The sequence below is a fragment of the Geotrypetes seraphini genome, chromosome 11, assembly GCF_902459505.1.
Source record: "Geotrypetes seraphini chromosome 11, aGeoSer1.1, whole genome shotgun sequence".
NCBI classification, from domain to species: domain Eukaryota; kingdom Metazoa; phylum Chordata; class Amphibia; order Gymnophiona; family Dermophiidae; genus Geotrypetes; species Geotrypetes seraphini.
In genome coordinates this window covers 20921682-20938760 of record NC_047094.1, presented here as the reverse complement: position 1 = coordinate 20938760, position 17079 = coordinate 20921682, and the positions used below count along the sequence as shown (strand labels likewise).

General features: G+C 44.2%; 1 protein-coding gene across 1 annotated transcript; it reads left to right on the top strand.

The window, feature by feature from the left end:
* The first annotated feature begins 10 nt into the window (after positions 1 to 10).
* On the top strand, positions 11 to 15212 carry C11H16orf91 (chromosome 11 C16orf91 homolog). Its single transcript, XM_033914816.1, has 2 exons — positions 11 to 208; positions 14866 to 15212. The coding sequence occupies exons 1-2, from the start codon at positions 174 to 176 to the stop codon at positions 15194 to 15196; spliced, it is 366 nt and encodes a 121-aa protein (XP_033770707.1). The 5' UTR covers positions 11 to 173; the 3' UTR covers positions 15197 to 15212.
* Positions 15213 to 17079: the final 1867 nt, after the last annotated feature.

The following is a 17079-nucleotide window of genomic DNA, read 5'->3' as shown; positions in this document are numbered from 1 at the left end:
CTTCTTCCGATTTCTCTGTATGTGACGAGATTGCGTCACTGCCGCTTCCGGCGACCTTCAGGTAACGTGAAGTGTGGGTTTGAAATTAGGCGACATGGCTTGAGCAGATGAATGATAATCCACGAAGCTGTTCAAGGTTTTTGCAGTAGCTGTTGTACCGAGAAAGTTGGATAATGCGCTGGAATCTTTACCGAGTTTTGGGTCTGAGGTAAGGACCCCCCCCCCCCAAAAAAAAAAAAAGAACTAAAATAGTCTTAACCTTCACGAATTTCATATTTACTACTAATCATTTCTATAGCGGTACTAGACAGAAGCAGAGCTGTACATCAAAACATAGAAGAGATAGTCCCTACTCAAAAGAGATTAGGATCTAGTCAAGGAAAGGAATTGGGACTTGTTTACTACCTTTTTGTAGTTTTTATAGCCACCAGACAGACAAACTAGACAAGGTGCATCACTACACTATGCTCAGATGGGGGAATGGTAAGACAGATATTAGTGCTTAGAAGGTGGGTTGGAGTTTAGAATTGAAAGCATCTCCAAAGAAATGGGCTTTGCATCTGGATTTGAATATTGCCAGACAGAGCCTAATGTATCTAGTCAGGCAGGTTGTTCTGAGGTGCAGTAAGGTAGAAGGGATGGAGTTGGCTGTAAAGGGTACATTTAAGAGACTTACCCTATGAGCAAGGGGGGGGGAGGAGCTATGGCGCAAATACACTGATAGGTCAGCAAAAGTTTGAACTGTAGGCAGAAATGGATAGAGAGCCAATGGATGACTTGAGGAGAGGGGCAATGTGGGCATAGCAACATTGACAATATGAGGGGATACAGCAGAGTTCTGAACAGATTGAAGGGGAGAGATGGTTTAGTGCAGGGGTGCCCACACTTTTTTGACTCGCGAGCTACTTTTAAAATGACCAAGTCAAAATGATCTACCAACAATAAAATTTTATAAAAACACAACGCACACTGTACGTATAGAATTGTTAATTATCATTCCTATTCCGGGGCTTTTTCAAAGAGGTCAAAGCAGATGACTCTATGCACTGTCACCTCAGTAACAACCATACAAAAATAGACAAATACCCACCTCCCTCCCTTTTTACTAAACCACAATAGCAGTTTTTAGCGCAGGGAGCTGTGCTGAATGCCCAGTGCTGCTCTCGACACTCATAGGCTCCCTGCCCTAAAAACCACTATTGTGGTTTAGTAAAAGGGGACCATATTGTAAAATATAGACAGCAGATATAAATTCAGACACATTTTGATCACTAAATTTAAAATAAAATCATTTTTCCTACTTTGTCCGGTGATTTCATGAGTCTCTGGTTGCACTTTCTTCTTCTGACTGTGCATCCAATCTTTCTTTCAGCCTGTATGCTTCCTCTCCTCCACACCTCATTCCCTCCCCCATTCCTCATTCCTCTCCCTGACCTTTCTTTCTTTCTCTATTCATGCCCCCTTTCTTTTTTTCTGTTTCTCTTCTTTCCTTCTGTCTCCCTGCCTGCCCCCTTTCTTTCTTTCTCCCTGCCCTTCCCCAAGCCACTGCCGCTGCCATCGGGGAACAGGATCCAAACCGCCACCAATGGATAACAGGCCCCAAAGCCGACGCCCCATGCTCTCCCTGCTTCGGGCCGACCAGCATTCCTCTCCCTGACGTCAATTCTGCCGTCGGAGAGGAAGTTCCGCCCAGCCAGGCAGCAATTGGCTGGCCCGAACTTCCTCTCCGACGGCAGAATTGACGTCGGGGAGAGGAAGGCTCACTTTGCCTTGGCGAGCTACCCGTCGATCGCGATCGACCTATTGGGCACCCCTGGTTTAGTGGAAGGTCAGTAAGAAGTAAGTTTCAGTAGTCTAGGCAAGAGGTGAAGGAGGTCTTGGCAGTGCACTCAGAAAGGAAGGGGCTGATTTTAGCAATATTGTAGGAAACAACAGGTTTTGGCAGCCTGTTGTATATGTGAAGGAGAGAGATGAGTCAAAGATTACCCCAAGGTTGTAAGCTGACAAGATGGGGAGTATGAGGGTGTTGCTCACAAATAAGAGAAGGCAGGAAGAGGAGACAGGTTTAGGTGGAAAGAGGAGACAGGTTTAGGTGGAAAGATACGGAGCTCAGTCTTGGACACGTTTAATTTTAGATGCTGCTGAGCCATCTAGGGAATGATGTTGGACAACCATGAAACCTGGGACTGAATGTCTGTTGAGATTTCAGATGTAGAGAGCTAGATCTGCAAGTCATTAGCATAGAAGCGATACTGAAAGCCATGGAAGAGTAGAGCACCAAGGGAAGAAGTGTAGATAGGGAAAAAAGTGGTACACTGACCAACAGCGAGATGGTGGTGGTGGAGGATCCACCACAGCAAACGCTAAAGGTGCAGTGGGGAAAGATAGGAAAAAAACCATGCAATAAGAGCCCTGAAATCCAAGCAAGGACAACTTATCAATGAGTAGGTAGTGATTTACTGTGTCAAGGATTATGATGGAGTACAGAAGCCTTTGGATTTGGCCAGAAGCAAGTCATTGGAGACTGACAGTTTCTGCAGAATGAAGAGGGCGAAAGCCAATTGAAGCAGGTCAAGGATACCTTGAGAAAAAAGAAAGTCAAGACATTGGTGGTGAACAGCAATTCAGTAGCTTGGATAAGGGGAAGAGAGAGACAGGAAGATAGCTGGAAGGGCAGGTAGGGACCAGCGAGGAGTGGTGTAACAACAGCATGGTTGAAGACTTGGGGCACAGTTGAGGTGGAGAATGTAACATAGATACATGATGGCAGATAAAGGCCAAAAGGCCCATCCAGTCTGCCCAGCCGCAGTAACCATTATCTCTTCCTTTGAGATCCCAAATGCCTATCCCAGGCTTTATTGAATTCAGACAGTCTCTGTCTACACCACCTCTTCCGGGAAACTGTTCCACGCATTTTCCTTAGATTACTCCTGAGCCTATCACCTCTTAACTTCATCCTATGCCCTCTCATTCCACAGCTTCCTTTCAAATGAAAGAGACTTGACTCATGCACATTTACATCACATAGGTATTTAAATGTCTCTATTATATCTCCCCTCTCCTACCTTTCCTCCAAAGTATACAGATTGAGATCTTTAAGTCTGTTCTAATACTCCTTATGACGAAGACCACACACCATTTTAGTAGCCTTCCTCTGGACTGATTCCATCTTTTTGAAAGTGCAGCCTCCAGAATTGTACACAATATTCTAAATGAGGTCTCACCAAAGTCTTATACAGGAGCATCACTACCTCCTTTTTCCTACTGGCCATACCTCTCCCTATGCACGCTAGCATCCTTCTAGCTTTCGCCGTCACCTTTTCAACCTGTTTGGCCACCTTAAGATCATCACATACAATCACACCCAAGTCCCGCTCTTCTGTCATGCACATAAGTACTTCACCCCCTAAACTGTACCATTCCTTCGTATTTTTGCAGCCCAAATTCATAACCTTGCATTTCTTAGCATTAAATTTTAGTTGCCAAATTTCAGACCATTCTTCAAGCTTCACCAGGTCTTTCTTCGTGTTATTCACACCACCCTGGGTGTCTACTGTAGTGCAGATTTTAGTATCATCTGCAAAGAGGCAAATCTTGACCCATCCCAAGGGCTCTCACTTTATTTATTAGACATCTGTGTAGAACACTGTCAAAGGCTTTGCTAAAATCTAAATACACCAAATCTATCCAATTTTCTGAAAACCCAGTCAAAGATTTGTCTGACAAGATCTACCTCTAGTGAATCCATGTTGCCTCCAGTCTTATAAACCACAGGATTCCAGAAATTTAACCATTCTCTGTTTTAAAAGTGTTTCCATTAATTTTGCTTACCACAGAAGTAAGACATACTGGCCTCTAATTCCCTACTTCTTCCTTACTTCCCCTTTTGTGGAGAGGGACCACATCTGCCCTTCTCCAGTTCTCCGGTACCACTCCTGACTCTAGAGACTCATTTAAAAGGTCAGTCGGCAGTCACCAGAACTTCCTTAAGTTCCTTCAGCACCCTCAAATGTACACCATCCGACCCCATCGCTTTGACCACCTTTCTTTTAGCCTGTTCCTCACGAACACAACCCTCTGAAAAATCAATCAGGGTCTACCACTCCTCCATCCCTATTCAAGTTTGACTTCTGTGGTCCCGCTCCCGGCGCTTCAGCCGTGAATACAGAACAGAAATTTTGTTAAGCAATTCAGCCTTTTCTTTATCAGCTTCTACATATTTCTCCCCTTCACCTTTGAGTCTCACAATGCCACTTTTGCATTTCTTCCTATCACTAATATATCTAAAAAAAGGTCTCATCTCCCCGTTTTACCGTGTCAGCTATTTTTTTCTTCCATTTCCATCTTTACTTTCCTGACTACACAACCAGTGTCTCTTAACTTTTCCAGATATTTTTGCCTGTCTTCTTCTTTCTGCAATCTTTTGTAGTTTATGAAAGCTAACCCGGTGGCGACTTGCTGGGATCGTTGGCGCTGGTGGTCTTGTCCGGGCTGCTGAGGTGGGGTGTATTGATACTGGGAGGCGAGGGGGAACACGCAGGCCTTCTGAGGGGGAGGTTGTACAGGCCTGTCGGGGGGGGGGGGGAGGATTGAACAGGCCTTCAGGGAGGACAGGCAGGCCTTGGGTGCAGGCCTTTAGGGGGAGAGGCAGGCCTTCAGGGATGGGGTGCAGGCCTTCAGGGGGGGGGGGGAACAAACCTTCAGGGGAATGGGCCCTGGTGTAGAAGTACATGGAGGGATGGAGGGAAGGGGGGTTCAAAGAGACGTGCATATGCCAGACTTTGGGGGGAAGAAATAATGAGTCTAAAAATAGAGGAGAGGGAGAGAGATGATGGGCAATGGGATTTAGGGAGGGAAGGAACAGAAAGGGAGAGAAGTTGTACACAAGGAATGGTGTGGAGGGGGGATAGAGATACTGGATAGGAGGGAAGTTGGGAAAAGAAAGGGAGAGATGGTGGACCCAGGGGTGGTGGGGAAGGAGGGAGAGATGCTGGATGAAAGGGTAGTTGAGAAAAGGTGGATCTGTGGATGGAGATGGAAAAAAAGGAAAGATGCCAGACCTCTGGGCAGGGCTGTGGAGTCGGAGTCGATGAGTCGGAGGAAATTTCGGGTACCTGGAGTCGGAGTCAGAAGTACAAAAAACTGAGGAGTCGGAACATTTATCTACCGACTCCATTTTTGAACTTGGCATACCAATCACGAGCGATTCTTTCAGCTATAGCACCCACTATATACACAGCACAAATGTTGCGAGCAGTTTCTGCGGCCTTAGAACCTTGATTAAAAGCAAAAAGAAGGTGGTGTCGAAAATGCTCATTTCTCTCAACTTGACATTCCATTTTAACGATCTGAAAATTAACCAGTGCTGTGGAGTTGGAGTCGAGGAGTCGGAGGAAATTTCGGGTACTGGAGTCAGAGTCTGAAGTACAAAAAACTGAGGAGTCGGAACATTTATCTACCGACTCCACAGCCCTGCCTCTGGGGGAGGGAAGGGAAACGGAAGGGGAGGACAGAGATGGCAGATGGATGGTTAGCAAGAAGAAAGGAGACCCTGGCAAGCAAGTTACCAGAAGACAACCAGAGCCTGGGACCAACAAGATTTGAATAATGACCAGACAACAAAAGGTAGAAAAACTAATTTTATTTTCTGTTTTGTGATTACAATATGTCAGATTTGAAACGTGTATCCTGCCGGAGCTGGTGTTAGACCACAAACGTGAGCTAACAGAGAGAGGAAAAGTCTTTTTTGTTTGTTTACACCACAGTGCCAGGGATGAAGTAATAAAATTTGCAGACGACACCAAACTATTTAGGGAGTTGGGACTAAAGAGGACTGTGAAGATTTAGAAAGGGACCTGAACAAACTAGAAGAGTGGGCGACGAGATGGCAGATGAAGTTTAGAGAAATGTAAAGTCTTGCATGTAGGAAACAGAAACCTGAAGTACAGCTATACGATGGGAGGGCTGGTAATGGGTGAAAATACACAAGCAAAGGACTTGGGGGTAATAGTGGACAACACAATGAAGCCGTCGGCACAGTGCGCAGCCGCCTCTAAGAAGACGAATAGAATGCTAGGTATTATCAAGAAAGGTATTACAACCAGAACGAAAGAGGTCGTCCTGCCCGCATCTGGAGTACTGCATCCAATATTGGTTGCCATACTATAAGAAGGATATGGCAATACTTGAGAGGGTTCAGAAAAGAGCAACACGATTGATAAAAGGTATGGAAAACCTTTCATATGCTGAAAGATTAGAGAAACTGGGACTCTTTTCCCTGGAAAAGCGGAGGCTTACAGGGGACATGATAGAGACTTACAAGATCATGAAGGGCATAGAGAAAGTGGAGAGGGACAGGTTCTTCAAACTTTTGAAAACTATAAGAACGAGAGGGCATTTGGAAAAATTAAAAGGGGACAGATTCAGAACCAATGCTAGGAAGTTCTTCTTCACCCAAAAGGTGGTGGACACCTGGAATACGCTTCCAGAGGGTGTGATAGGACAGTGTACAGTATCGGGGTTCAAGAAGGGATTGGATGATTTCTTGAAGGAAAAAGGGATAGAAGGGTATAGATAGAGGATTACTATACAGGTCCTGGACCTGATGGCCGCCGCGTGAGCAGACTGCTGGGCATGATGGACCTCTGGTCTGACCCAGCAGAGGCACTGGTTCTAACTTCTTATTCGTTACCTTCTCAGCTATTTTTGAGAACCAAAGCAGCCTTCTTTTTAAAATCTAGAACCTTTGCTTTTGAATGAGCCCTCTCTATATCCATCTTAATATTTTTATTTATTTTTTATTATTTATTTATAGAATTTTATAATATTACCAAGCATATACATCTTGTACAGTAAAGTGAGATCAAACAACATACTGAACTAAATTTCCAAAATTAAGATATACCACAATCATAATTCAGTTTGAAAATAAAAATAAATAAAGTAATAATGATCTAGTTGATCACACACTAGTCCTCCATATATTGGATCAAAGATTTAAAGAGTAGGACAAATATAAATCAAATTAATTAAAAGAAAATCCATGTCTTACTACAGTGCGGGGAGCTAACCTTCCATGGGCGCTGTTATTCCTTTCTCAAGACGTTTCACTGAGAGAAAACTAATCAGTTGTGACGGCTCTGTGAAAATATACTTCAATGATAAATATCTAACCACACATTTACATGGATATTTCAGAAAGAAAATACCCCCTATTTGAGTCACTCCAGGTTTTAGAAGTAGAAATTCTTTCCTTCTCTTTTGAGTCTCTCTAGAGACATTGGGGAAAATCTGAATATGATGTCCCAGGAAGTCTTTGGACCTATTTTTAAAGAAAAGTTTTAATATCCAATCCTTGTCTGGAGCCAAAGCGACAGACAACAAGAGAGTGGCTGGAACAGCCAATTCTCTATCCGATTGTTCCAGTATTGCGGAAATGTCCAATGATTTCTCCCAGGGTTCCTCATTTTTTCCTTCTTCTTTGAATTGGAGCTTGGCAGGGAGATAATACACTCTTGTAAGAGGAGGTAAGGAGCTTTCAGGAATTTCCAATATTTCCATAAAATACCTTTTCACCATTTCTCTAGGAGAGGTTGACAAGATCTTTGGAAAATTTATAAATCTCAAATTGTTAATTCGACCATTATTCTCCTGAGCTTCCAGCTTCCTCCTGAGTATTATATTATCTTTAACCAGCAAATCTTGATTTTGTTTTAAAGATATTAGCTCCTTACTTTTATTTTGTGACTGTTTTTAATTGAGATATATCCTGCTTTAACACATTTATTTCTTCTTTTTGTTCTTTTAATTCCTTGTCCAAACTTTTTATTTGAGGATTTAAAGAATTCCCCAAATTCACTACCAAGTCCCATAATGCTTCAAGTGTAGCTTTAGGGGGTTTTGTAGGTGAAAAAAGTTGTAATGGTGTAGTATCTAAATGTTCTGAAGTTAGCTTTACCTCAGTGGCGTCTTGTATTCCCCCAGCCTCTGTTGTTCCGGTCGCAAGTCCTTGCAGAGAAAGCAGGTCACTCTGCGTTGTTATGTTCGGCGAGCCCTCCATGCTAGCCTCTGGGAACGAAGAAGCTACCTCCTCGGGTGCATTCTGGTCCCGTGGAGAGCTAGCTGCTTGCGGCGTCGGTTGAAGGGGTGGCGTCCTGACGTCGGGGCTGAGAGTGACATCGAGCCCAGGGGATCTCACCACCGCGCTACTCTCCGGCGGCGTCCCTAGCGAGCTGGCACCCGACTCTTCTTGCTCCCGTTGTAGGCGTCGGAGAAAATCATCAATAGTGACCGCTGGGGTTAAGGGTCGCCGGGAGGCTCCTCCGACGTTCCTTCCCCGTCTTTTCGGCATAGTTGCAGGAAACGTTCGACGGCGTCCTCACTGCAGCAGATATGCAGCGGCCATCTTGGATCCGAACCTAAACAAGCTCTAGGTGACTTGAAAAGGAAAAAAAACATCCATCTTAATATTAAACTACACCATGCATTGATCACTGGATACCAGATGATCACCCACTGTAACATCAGAAACACTAAGTCCAGGATGACCCCCATCCCGCGTGAGTTCCAATTCCAACTGCTGGAACAGTTCTCCTTGTAGAGAATCCAGGATCTCCCTACTTCTAGAAGACCCTGCAATAGGGATACCCCAATTAACATCTGGCATGTTAAAATCACCTATTAGTAAACTTACCCTTTTTTAGCTATATTCTAAATATCTACTATTAAATCTCTGTCCACTTCTTCTGTCTATGAAGAGGCCTGTATATCGCACCAATGTAGTAGAGGGGATAACAGGAGAGTGGTAAGTAGATAGGTAGCAAGTTTGGAAGAGGACAGAAAATGTACAGTTTCCTCCACTGTAATATCAGGAAAGGAAGATAAGGTGATAAGGGCCAATGGGGATTGGTAGATTGGGCTGGGGGAGGTGGTTCAGTTGAGAACGCAAGGTTAATTTTGTGAATCTTGTCATAGAAGTACTCGGCCATAGTCTTGTGGGGGGGGGGTAGGAACCTTGAGTAAAGAGATGGCAAGGGTTGGAGCTGAGAGAGTCAGGCGGGTGTAGTAATCTTGTAAGGCAAAGTGGATTGGAAGGAGATCAGGAGCTCATCTTCGCTAAAAGTAAATTTGACCATGTCTCCCCGCTCCTGGCCAAGCTCCACTGGCTTCCGATAATCGCCAGGGTCCACTATAAATGCGCCTGTTTAACTTTCAAAATCCTATATGGTATCCTCCCTCCCTTTATCCCTCTTTCTTGGAATTCCTCAAACCCTAATACCACCAGATCCTCCCACAAATTAAAACTATCCTTCCCCTCACTAAAAGGCATTTCCCACACAGGAAAGCTAGGGACCTCCCTCCACTTCAAAATCACTGAGCTCTGGAACAACCTTACCTCCCCTCCCCTCTTCGGAACTTGAGCTCTCTCCAAGTTTTCAGCAAACATCTGAAAACCTGGATTTTCTCAAAAAATGTAAGTCTCCCTCCAACTTAGGAATCAAGGAAACTCTTATATCTTGGCATCCCAAGTCCTCTAAATTTTCTTCACACTTCTACCTCTAACCCTCTGTTGTAGTTCCTTCCTATTTCTCCTACTGTAAACCGCGTCGAGCTCTACAAACGTGGAGATGATGCGGTATACAAACCTAAGGATTAGATTAGATTAGGAGGAATCTGAAATGAATTGAGTCAGCTTGTGTATAGGTTTTGAGGCAGAGCTGTTCAGCATTTACATTTACCCTGATTATTGTGAGGGTGGCAAGAGATTTTAATACCTGATATTGAACCTAAATTTTTGAAACTGCTTTTTATTTAAAATTGGATTCAAAAATTTTTTTTGAACACATAAAAAAAAAAAAAAAGGCAAGAAAACCCCCAAAAGGTACAACTTCTTATAACTTCTCATTGTAATTCTAAGTTTGCAGAAACAGCCCTGCAACTGGGATTAGGTCTTATTTCTCTTTCTCTCTATATAGAATGTTAACATATTCAGGCCTCAATGCACAAAAGCTTTCCTGGGCAGTAAAACTCATTAAAGCAGTCTTACTGTCAACAGAAAGCTCTCCTACCCATGCATAGAAGTATCTTCTTAGTAGCCACTGAGAACCCTATGCAAATGCATCAGAAGGAGCTCGTTAGCATTTAAATTAACTCTTTGCAGATGCACAAAAGGGAATGTCCCCCCCCCCCCTTTAGGGTCGCTATTTTCCAGCAGCTCTGGAACATTTGTTGTGTACGCACACACAACACATACAAAACAGCTGCACCCCTTAAAAAAATACACTTCTCCCTCCGAATCCATTTGTGATTTTTTTTTAGATCCGTTTTCATTTTTCGGGCTATTTTTAAGCCCCCTTAAGCATTACCTGGTGGTCTAGTGGGTTTTCGGGGCAGGAGTGATCTTCCTACGCTCCTGCCCCGTGCAGATCACTCATAGGAAATGGCTGCCGTGAGCTCCCATCATAGTCTAGAGAGAATACAGGAATAGAGAATGACACGGTGGCGGTTACCTGCGGCTAGCCGCGTTTAGCCACGGGTAACCCGCCGAAACGGGGAAGAAAAAATAGTGGCCTCTGCTGCACGGGGACAAGGCCATTCACCGCCCCGTGGAGCGGTGAATGGACTTGTCCCCGCAATGAGGCAATCAAGATCGCGCGGACCCTGCCATCTCCCTCCCTCCACCTCACCTTTGAATTGAAGAGCACCGCCGGTTGAATTTCTGCCGGTCCGCACGGGAGGGGAAAAAAAAAAGCCTCTCCTTTTCCCCTGCTCTCAGTCTAAAGCCGACAGGAAGTCTTTCCGACGTCAATTCTGACGTCGGAGAGGACGTTCTGGGCCAGCCAATCGCTGCCTGGCTGGCCCAGAACGTCCTCTCCGACTTCAGAATTGAGTCGGAAAGAAGACTTCCGGCTTTAGCAGCTGCAGCATGGCAGTAAGAGAAGGGGAAAAGGAGGGAAGCTTTTTTTTTTTTTAAGCGGCATGGAGGCAGCAGGCTGGCTTTGGCTAGGGAGAGAGAAAGGTAGACAGGCAGGCAGGCTTCGGGGGTGGGACAAAGTGTGGAAGGCAGTGAGAGGGACATAGGAAGGAGGCACTAGGGGCACTAAAGACATGGGAAGGAGGCACTGGGGGCACTAAAGACAGAAAGGGGCACTAAGGACATGGGAAGGAGGTACTGGGGGCACTAAAGACATGGGAAGGAGGCACTGGGGGCACTAAAGACAGGAAGGGGCACTAAGGACATGGGAAGGAGGCACTGGGGGCACTAAAGACATGGGAAGGAGGCACTGGGGGCATTAAAGACAGGAAGGGGCACTAAGGACATGGGAAGGAGGCACTGGGGGCACTAAAGACATGGGTAGGAGGCACTGGGGGCACTAAAGACATGGGAAGGAGGCACTAAGGACATGGGAAGGAAGCACTGGAGCACTAAAGACATGGGAAGAAGGCACTGTGGGCACTAAAGACAGGAAGGGGTACTAAGGACATGGGAAGGAGTCATCGGGGGCACTAAGGACATAGGAAGGAAAGAGGGAGGGAATAGAAAGGGACAATTCTTGGGCCTGAGTGCAGAAAGAAAGAAATGAAAGAAAGGATGCACAGACAGAAGGAAACGCAACCAGAGACTCATGAAATCAATCACCAGACAGCAAAGGTAGGAAAAATGATTTTATTTTCAATTTAGTGATCAAAATGTGTCAGTTTTGAGAATTTATATCTGCTGTCTATATTTTGCACTATATTTGTCTATTTTTCTATAGTTACTGAGGTGACTGAGCTTGCGGAGATGGGGCGGAAACAGGGTTTTAAAATTTTAGTCTTAGTAGTTTGCCGGTCCACAAAATAATTATTTTATTTCTGCTGGTCCACGGGTGTAAAAAGGTTGAAAAACAATGATGTAGAATATGCCGGCTTTCTTTTTCGCCCAGCCACACGCGTTCAAAAAGCCGCGTTCGCGCGGCTGCTCGAGTTGATCAGTCTTCTCCTCTCTTGCAACTTCCTGTTTCCGGTTGCGTCAGAGGAGAATATTGAACAAATGAGCACCTGCACGTGCAGCTGGGCGAAAAAGAAAGCTGGCATACTCTACATCTAAGGTAAGATGGAGGGAGGGAGATGGCAGAACACTGCAGTCAGTCGGGTGTCTGCTGTTTTTGTATCACTGCCTGCCTGCGCTCACGTTCCAGATCCTCCTGCATTTTTAGTGTGCACAATTGACCTGATTCGAGCTATAAGTGAACATGGGGGACACGTCATTGAAAGGGAGGACAAGTTAATTGATTTATTTTATGTTCTGTTTTTACTACAGGGCAGAGGCACTGAAAGATTCTCAGTGCAGTAGTAGTAGTGGCAGGACTCTCTTCTGTCTTCATGGTGTTTTGCAGTACTGAGGCTTATATGGATGCTGCGGGGACGGTGACAGGGTGGTGAAGGGAACTACAGTGACGGGGCGGTGCAGAGGATGGTGGGCCGGGGACAGATTTTTTCCCCGTGTCATTCTCTGTACAGGAGGAGCTCACGGCAGCCATTTCCTATGAGTGATCTGCACGGGGAAGGAGTGTAGGAAGATCGCTCCTGCCCCTAAAACCCGCTAGACCACCAGGTAAGGCTTAAGGGAAACAGGGGGTGAGTCAGAGCCGGCCCGAATATTATTTGCGGTTTTTTAATAATCACAGGCCGGCTCTGCCCCTAACCCCCGTGGATACGGAGGGAGAAGTGTAAATAATAATGCCACTGTTCTTCCCTCCCAGTTCCAAAGCCATGATCAGCTGGTCAGGGCTTCCCCTAACACTAAAAAAAAATCCATGGTGGACTGGGACCTCCCAGAACCTTCTTTTGAAGATTGGCAGGAGATGCACCCACCTCTTCAAAATGACAGCCCTGCCCGGTGCATCCTGGGATACACTAAGAAGGGTCTAAGGCCCTCCCCTACCGTAATCAAATGAACCCGCAGGGAAAAGCGGTAGGAAAATTGTTGGGGAGGTTTCCTTGACAGGAGTGAGGTGGAGGATCTGTGCTAGTGATTGCTCTTCTGAGCAAGTGCCAGGCACAGTTCCTTACCCTTTTACTGGAGCTGCTTTGCCCAAATAGCATCCATATAATTTGATTTTGTGTGGAGCATCATATGGTAAGAACAAATCACTCCCACCATGGCATTTTTTTTTACCATGGTGTCAAGAGCATTTATGCATCTGGGGCTTAGTCAAGACAAGGAATATTTTGTATAAAAAGTGAAAGTTAGCATCATAATATATTTGTATAATCTCAAGGAATACATTTTGGATTCAGAATGTAGTCTTCATTGGCTTATGAGACTTCATATGAAGGTAATTGCATCTCATTTGGAAATGTTTTGGTGATGTTCCTGTTTCTTATAGGTAAACTAGGGATGTATGCAAAAAAAATTGCCTGAATTAAAAGGTATAGAAATTACTCTTGCTTTGAATATAGGAAAAGGAGCATATCAGAATGTGCAGTCTTCAGGATTGGCACGCTTGCACCTCCCTTCCCTTGTCAAGGAGTATTTGTTTTCCCTAGCCATAGTGTTTGTGGAATTTTAAACTTAAAACATTTGGATTTGGATATACAGAGGGCCTATTCCTAATAAGACACTATCATTAACAGAATAGTATATAACACAGAAACTGTGATGAGAAAATTGTTAATCTCAGTTTTTGAGTAGTTTGATATCTAATCATAAGTGTTTGTGTATCAACAGAAAACAAATCCTCTTCCTTAAACAATTAATACATTCAGAAATGCCGACAGCCACAATGGACTATTTACTGCTTAACTCCATTACTATGGTCAATTTCTTCAGTCAAGATTTTAAGCCATGTGTTGCTTTAAACATTAGAAAGATCAATTTAGCACAAATGTTCGACAAAATTAAAACTGCATTTTAATTTCATAGACATAGGGCTCCTTTTACTAAGCTGCGCTAGCAGTTTAGCGCTTGCTGCATTGCCCCGTGCGCTAGACGCTAGCATTGAGCTGGCGTTAGTTCTTGGCGCATAGTGCAGGGTTAGCATGCGCGGCAATGCAGCATGTGCTAAAAACGCTAGCGCATCTTAGTAAAAGGAGCCCATAGTCTCTACAAACTTTTCTGGCATCTGGGATTTTCATGTCCCCTGTATGGATGTTGTTTTTGCAGCCACTGCTACCTCCAAAGCAGGATCGTATTCCTTCCTGCACTGTCTCTTAGTGAATGTATCATGTGGTGCAGGAACTCGCTCAAGAATCCAAGACCAAACAGAGGTCCTGTACTATATAACTCAATCTCTGAGCCATGCATGCAGTGTAGGGAGGAGGATGCTCCTGCAGTGACTATGCTAGAAAAAGACTTTTTTTAAGGGTAAGAAAGTCCATGCTTCAGCAGTAGCTACAGACATTCAAGGGCTGCAGTAAAAATTAAAACTATTTGGCTTACAGGGGCTGGAGGTTGGGTGGCTGACTGCTTTGTATTGTTGAGGCTTAGGTGGGTATGAGCTGGGAGATGACTGATTTTAAAGGAGGGACAGTTGGCTGTGTTTGTAATTGTAGCTTTCTCTTGCATGGAATGGGAGAATTTTAATTAAAAAAATCAGGCTTTAAAGGAGCTAGTGTAGATATTCCTTCCCCCCCCCCCCCCAAAAAAAAACAACAAAAAACATTTATTATCTCATTTTTCCCCCTTTAATTTTAGGTGCTTCTTCATTCTAATTTAAATCACAAGGTATGGGCACTACCTACTTACAATGGGACTATAGAACAGACTTACAGCTCATTTTAATATTTTATTACACTAAAGTAGATAAAGTAAACTAGTCAGACAAAAGTCAAGATGAAGTAAAAGGGCAAACTTGTTTTTACAGTCTTCTGCCTTATTTGTAGGTCAGTCCAAGCCTCTAGCACAAAACCTGTAGTGCGAAGAATCCATGAAAATTCCAACCAACCAAGTCCAGAAGACAAAGAAGATTCTACCCCTATTCCATTTTCCACAAGTAAAGGTAGTCACCGTGTTTGGACTGTGGCAAGATCTTTTGGAAGTGATCATCAAAGGCCCTTGTGGCAAGCTCTTTCAGTTAGCTTCTTATCAACAGCATTGTTGCTCTGGTGTGTTTTCAGAGAAGAAACAGAACTGGATAAAGCTTTATTTAGTATTACAGAGTTACCTGAGAGAGGTACAGCAGAGGAAGTACACAGTCCTAACAAGGAAACATAAAATAATATAAAACCTACTGTTATACTTACAAGACTCAACCTTACTACCCTTTAAATTAAGTATATTACTACATACCATATGCTGATAGTAATGGATGTTTGTTGAAAAGTGAAAGAATATATGTATCCCTATGCTCAAATTTTTGTTCATGTATATATGGGCAAACAAAGCAATGATATAGCACTGTTTGGGAGAAGGTCAAATTCAAACCTGCTTCCCTGCATTGAGACTCTGGAGCTCTGCCTATCTTTTGGTCCTGCATGTAGAATAAGGAGCACTTCTGAAAATACTACCCTAGAAGTTATGGATTTTAGCTTCTTATTCAGAGCTTAAATTTGGTTACCAGCACCTCCCTACCCTATGGCAGTAGCAGTCACATCTACTAAGACGGCAGGCTCCTCCCCAGCATTGTCTAAAATCTTATCTAAGTGACATTTGAGCTCCACTACCTATGCAGCAGGCAGACAGTGACCAAGCAATTTTCACTTGGTCCAAGGAAGATAACCATAGTCCAGAATTAGAGGCAACCATCAGACTGCTGATGGGGGTGCATGTGAAATTTTATGCATGGGAGAATATTCAAATTGGGTGCCACAGTTCCCAGGACTTGCACAAAATCCCCTACCCTTGGGGCTTGATTTAGACCTGAAGCTTTATCCTACACATGTCAGGGCTGCCCTATCCTTCATGTTGAACAAGAGGGCTAGGTATTCCAGGGACAGAAAAGTCAAGTGAATTTGGGCACAGTTGACCACCCAACCTAGGAAACTATATAGGTTCTCTACTATGAATTTAAGCTTGAAGGCTTTTAGTACAGATAGGAAACAGAGAGTGGGGTAAATGGACAATACTCAGACTGGAAAAGCATCACGAGTGGAGTGCTGCAGGGTTTGGTGCTTGGACCTGTGCTCTTCAACATATTTATAAACAACCGGGAAATTGGTACAATGAGCAGGGTGATCAAATTTGCAGACGATACAAAGTTATTCAGAGTAATGAGGATGCAGAAGGATTGCAAAGACCTGCAATGTGACAAACACGCTTGAGAAATGGGCTGCAACATGGCAAATGAAGTTTAATGTGGGTAAGTGTAAGGTGATGCATGTCAGTAAGAAAAATCTTACATGAATACAGGATATCTGGTGCAGTACTTGGAGAGGACCCCCCCCCCCCCCAAAAGAGACTTGGGAGTACTGGTTGACAATTCAATTAAGCCATCTGCACAATGTGCAGCGGCAAACAGGATGCTAGGAATGATTAAGGGGATCACAAACAGAGCGGAGGTTATGATGCCACTGTACTGGACCATGGTACACCCCCCCCCCCCCCACCCACCTGGAACAGCATCCAGCACTGGTCACCATACAAGAACATGGTACTACTTGAGAGGGTCCAGAGAAGAACAACCAAAATGGTTAAGAGACTGGAGGAGTTGCCATACAGTGAGAGATTAGAGAAACTGGGCCTCTTCTCCCTTGAAAAGAGGGGACATGATTGAAACATTCAAGATAATGAAGGGAATAGACTTAGTAGATAAAGTCAGGTTATTCACCCTCTCCAAGGTAGAGAGAACAAGAGGGCACTTTCTAAAGTTAGAAGGGGATAAATTCTGTACAAACATAAGAACGTTCTTCTTCACCCAGAGTGGTAGAAAATGGGAATGCTCTTCCAGAGGCTGTTATAGGGAAAAATACCCTCCAGTGATTCAAGACAAAGTTAGACAAGTTCCTGCTTAACCAGAACATACACAGGTAAGGCTAAACTCAGGGCACTGGTCTTTGACCTAAGGGCCACCATGTGAGTAGACCACTGGTCTGACCCAGCAGCAGCAATTCTTATGTCCCCTTTATCAATTAGTTGTCTAGCAATGGGTGTCCTCAAAT

Bases quoted from the DNA above. Each gene is read 5' to 3' on its own strand.
- C11H16orf91 (XM_033914816.1), top strand. From the start codon at position 174: ATGCGCTGGAATCTTTACCGAGTTTTGGGTCTGAG. The intron at 209-14,865 runs GTAAGGACCCCC...CCTTATTTGTAG, and splicing joins TACCGAGTTTTGGGTCTGAG to GTCAGTCCAAGCCTCTAGCA.